This window comes from Triplophysa rosa, linkage group LG19 (assembly GCF_024868665.1).
Source record: "Triplophysa rosa linkage group LG19, Trosa_1v2, whole genome shotgun sequence".
NCBI lineage: Eukaryota > Metazoa > Chordata > Actinopteri > Cypriniformes > Nemacheilidae > Triplophysa > Triplophysa rosa.
This window is the reverse complement of record NC_079908.1, coordinates 20,815,579-20,820,578: the sequence shown is the minus strand read 5'-3', so window position 1 is coordinate 20,820,578 and position 5,000 is coordinate 20,815,579. Positions and strand designations below refer to the sequence as shown.

At 40.6% G+C, this 5,000-nt stretch overlaps 1 protein-coding gene across 1 annotated transcript in view; it reads left to right on the top strand.

Moving 5' to 3' along the window:
• Positions 1-5,000, top strand: part of LOC130570232 (synaptic vesicle glycoprotein 2C-like) — a 28,740-nt gene that overhangs the window by 13,393 nt on the left and 10,347 nt on the right. Inside the window, exon 4 of the mRNA XM_057360440.1 lies at positions 2,344-2,495. Within this exon, the coding sequence (XP_057216423.1) occupies positions 2,344-2,495 (152 nt within the window). The remainder of the gene's footprint in view (positions 1-2,343; positions 2,496-5,000) is intronic.

Here is a 5,000-nt window from a genome sequence, read left to right as displayed (position 1 = left end):
TGATAGAAAATGAACAGTGACACAATAAGTTTCTGTAATTGTTTGTGTGATCACTACAGAAGGTTGTGACAGAAACGGATCATCTCTGCTGCAGAGCTGCATTTCTCCAGTCGGAAAATATGTTAATGTAGTTATTTCTGCCGCTATGGTATTTCTGCGCTGTCTTGGAGATGTTAGCGTGACTCTAATAGGATCGGTCACAAACATGAACCGTGCATGATCTAATATGTTGTGTCTTATTAACTCACTGTCATTCAATTTTATTTTATTTAATTGTATAACGCTTTTACAATTTGCACGGCATCAAAGCAGCTGTACAAGAAAACCAAAACCAGGAAAAACTAAATTTGAACACACACAAAACAATAAAAAATCTGATAAACCTTAAAACATTTCCTCTCACTTTTCGTGTTTCGTCCATTTTCTCTGCTGCTAAAGAAACTCTTAAGTCTCTTAAAAGTCCTCCTCGCTACTCCTAACAATTTTGGACCTTAAGAGCTCTTTTAAGGGTTAAGATGCTTTATGAATAACTTTTTTTTAACCAGGATCTTTTCTGTCATTTTAAAGGGAAACGCCCACATTTCTAAGAATTTTCTTAGAATTTTGTCACTAGGAGCGACTCTTTGCGCTAAGATTATTCATGAATACGGGCCCTGGTCCTGTATTTACAAAACATTTATATTTAGTCATTTAGCAGATGCTTTTATCCAAAGTATTTCACACTTCATCTTGCCACTAAGAGTTCTCCTAAACAGCTGTACAAGTTTTTGTTAAGAGTTTCCTCTTAAAACTTCTTCACAATGCAACTTTTACTACGGAGCAAAATGAAATCGTAAACTAAGAGAAAGGGCGGGTTTGACCTCGTTGCTATGGATGATGTCAGCAATCTTACTGACTATGACCACAGTGATTGGCTGGTAGAGGATGGGTCTCTAAGTTAACTGGCCAATCATAGCACACCTCGCTTTTCAGAGCGATGAGCTTTGTAAAAAATCCGTACGTTTCAGAGAGGCGGGGCAAAGAGGAGATACAAACATGCAAGGTATGTGGAAAATACAGCGTTTTTGAACCTTAAATCGTGTATACACATCTAACACATTACATCTAAAACAAACCATAATATTCGTTTTAGTCGTCTCATATGACCCCTTTAAAGTCTCTCCACTTATTTGAAATGTTAAGGCGGGCCAGGTAAAGATGATTGGCGGGCCGCCAGTTGACTCTCCCTGCCATGACGTAACAAACAGACCATCTCTCTTTCTTGTACCTCTTAGTTGTTTTAACCTCCTGGCACAGGTTCATAATTTAAGAGCTGTGTGTGTGTGTGTGTGTGTGTGTGTGTGTGTGGGTGGGTGTGTGTGTGTGTGTGTGTGTGTGTGTGTGTGTGTGCGCGGTGCGTGTGTGTGTGTGTGTGTGTGTGTGTGTGTGTGTGTGTCGTGTCTCTGGCTGTATCGAGCGGATGCTAAAGGGTTTTATTGCTAATTGAATTTGGTGAAGCTCTCGGTCCCTGCAGCAGACTCCAGACTCATTCAACACCATCACTTCTGATGGACACCCCTGCAGCCGGGGTCAAAGGTCACGCTGAGCAACAATGATTCAATTATGCTTTTATCTGTATATGTAATTAGGTGTGCTTACATGTATTCCTGTATTTACAGTATTTATTACCCATGTGAGCGCTGGTCTAGTTTGGTTTATGCTGGCTAGTGCTGGTGTTCACCAGTCCAACCTGCCTTCCTGCTAGTTAAGCTTCCGTTTAAAAGCCTTTTACAGACATTTACACCTGTTATGAATGAAGTGTTACAGCTGTCCGGGGTTTGCCCCGATGTGTGTTATATATCACTGGGAGATGAGAGATGTGGAGTATTGATTCTCTCTGGACTGAGATCAGAGATCCGAGAGAGATGTATTGATTTTTTAGGTCCGACTGTTGAAGAGAATTTCTCCATCCAGTGTGATGCAACACAACTTCTGTCCTAGTCATGTTTTTGTTATTTATTCAATTTTACTCTTTGTAAGCTGATGTTTGACTTGTTTCATGTCATATTTGAATCATTATCTTTCTTAAATGTGCATAACATGCTTTTCCAACATGAAATGTGTCATTTCTGTGCCGCCCAAAAGAGCTGCAGAATGAAACCTAAAATATAAGTCACTGTGCAAACTCATTTCTGTCATTACATCCACTCTTAACACGATTTATGGCCATCAACCAGTTTTAGGATGTTGTTTGGTGTTTGTGTTGTGATGCCAAAAGGATGTTGATCCGAACAAATGTTCTGCTGATGTAAATGTCATCGTGCCATTTCACCGTGTGCTTTAATGCCTGGTGATGTTCTTCAGGATCGGTGGGGCAGTTCCTATCGTCTTCTCATACTTCTCTGAGTTTCTGGCCCGTGAGAAGCGAGGAGAACATCTCAGCTGGTTGTGTATGTTCTGGATGGTGGGCGGGATCTACGCCTCTGCCATGGCCTGGGCTATTATACCACACTATGGTGAGTGACAGCAACGACCGACCAATCGTTCAAGAGCTCCACTGCGATTTCCGATGAATGAGCAGCATTTATTATAGAGGAGTTTAATGTGCTCTTCAAAATTAAGGTTCCTGAAATGTTCTTTCTTGGGCTGTGTGGTTCCGTAAAGAACCTGTAATGTAAAAAAAGGTCATTGGAGGTAAAAAAAAGAAATTGTTCTTTTAAGAACCTTTGACTGAAATGTTGTTCTTAAATGGCACTTTTATTTTTAAGAGTATAGACTCGTCAGTAAACACAAATAAATCACAAATTAATGATGGTTTTGCTACAGTAGCCATAATTTTACCATTTTATTTGCAGTAAAATTGTGATCATACAAATGAATCAATACACCCAAAAAACCTATACTTTTACTATAATAAAACCATGATTAGTATTAAGGAATAAAAAAAACTAAATACAGAAGAACTGCTGAAAGTGCTTGGTTAATGCACGTGTGTATTTATTGTAAAATCATTTTTAAGTCAACATAAATTAAAAGCAAAGAAACAAATGTGTATGAATACCCCAGCATTTCAATGAAATATCATCATTTCATGTGTTCTTGGCAGATTTTGTGAGATTCTCTATATAGACAAACAAACCCACTAGAGAACAGTAGACAGAGGTTCATTTGTTCATTTCTGTTGAACACGTGCAGCTCGTTGTGTCTCACTGTAAGGCTCATTTTCCATGAATGAATATGAACAGGATGAGAGTGAGTGAAGAACGTGCGGTTCTCTCAGTTCTTCAGTGGTTCATTGAGGTCAGTTGACCAGCGTCTCTTGTTTTACGTCAGTTGTTTGAGGTCAGGAGTGTTATACGGTTCTGCCGCAGTGACTGCAGTGCTGCAGGAATGAGGCGAGTGGACGATGAAGAACCACTTAGATGTGTGAAACAATTCAGACTCACACGTTCTTGTTTTTAAAGTTGATAGATACTAACATGTTCACGATTTGTTGATTTGAATAAAAGTGGCTGTTTATCTAGAAACTGACAAGCTTATAGAATTAAGTTTAGATGAATGAATCTCTGCAAAACTACAAACATTTGTGTATGTGTGTGTGTGTGTCTTGAGTGCGTGTGCGTGTGTGCGTGCGTGCGTGCGTGCGTGTGTGTGCGTGCGTGCATGCGTGCGTGTACGTGTGTGTGCATGTGTGTTTGTACTGGTTTGTGTGTTTAAAGTCAGTGGGGCAAGAATCCTCTTCATTACACACATAATCTATATAATGAGATGATCTGTGGCCACTGATATACACGCACCCGTGAGGTTATCTCTGTCTCACACACACACTGAGCACTGCAGTATGAATGTGTAGGTCTGTAATGACTGATCAGGTCTTTATAACTCCAGTCTGGACTCTTAATGGTCGTCTCAGCCTGTAGGGTTTATGGGATGTGAAAGGGTTGAATTGCTTGATAGTGATCACACACACACACACAAAGAGAGAGAGAGAGAGAGCGAGAGAGAGTATGGTGATGAGAATAGAGAGACAGACTGCTTCCACACTCACCCTTCTGTATGCAAGTACGCAGTCTTACCTCAGTGTCTGAAACTGTGAAAGAGGTTTCAGTAATCAATCCTGGTGTATAGTTATTGAGGTGTGAGCCAGATTCTCTTCAGACTGTCGTGGGATTGGCTTCATTTTATAGTGCTATACTTATACTTCATCAACATTTGTCTCGTTTTATTTTTCATGAAGTCGAGACGTAAATGAGACATAACTGCACTGTGCATCCTTAGCTTTGAAAGAAGCTGCGAAACATTCTGTATTCGGTGTATTACTGTAAGATTCAGGACAGAGTGATTGTAATCTTCATTATTGATGATGATAGACTGTGAGCTGGAGCAGAGTATAAGAGAGAAAGAACGAGAAGGAGGGAGAGGGGAACAGAGAGAGAATGAGAAAAGAGTGTGTGTGTGTGTGTGTGTGTGTGTGTGTGTGAGAGAGAGAGAGAGACAGAGAGAGAGAGAGAGAGAGAGAGAGGGCTCTAAGGCTGTAATATAATGTCTGATGTGTGTGGTAATGTTTCTCGGTGTCCCTGCGGCCTCTTACAGCCCAGAGTCAATAAAACTACATTAGACTCCCTAAGACATTAATGCTCACAGACCAGAGAAAGAGTGTGTGTGTGCGCGCATGTGTGTGTGTGTGTGATCTGAATGCACACCAACTCACGGGTACTTGTGTGACCGTGGGGACCAAAATTGAGCTCCCTTTGTGCAAAAAGGCGTAAAAATTGTACAGAACAATAGTTTTTGAAAATCTAAAAATACAAATTCATGTCTCTAGTATGTTAGATAGAATATACAGTTGTACATATAAAAACTACGCTAACTCCCACCGGATAGCAACCAAAACCTTGCGTGACGTGGGTGGTTTGTGTTTGTTGTTCTGTGTGTCAAGAGTGTGGACCAGCTCGAGTGAGTGTATGTGCATAGTGTTCTGCGCGAAACATGGGTGCTGTGTTCGCTCTAGCATGAGGTGC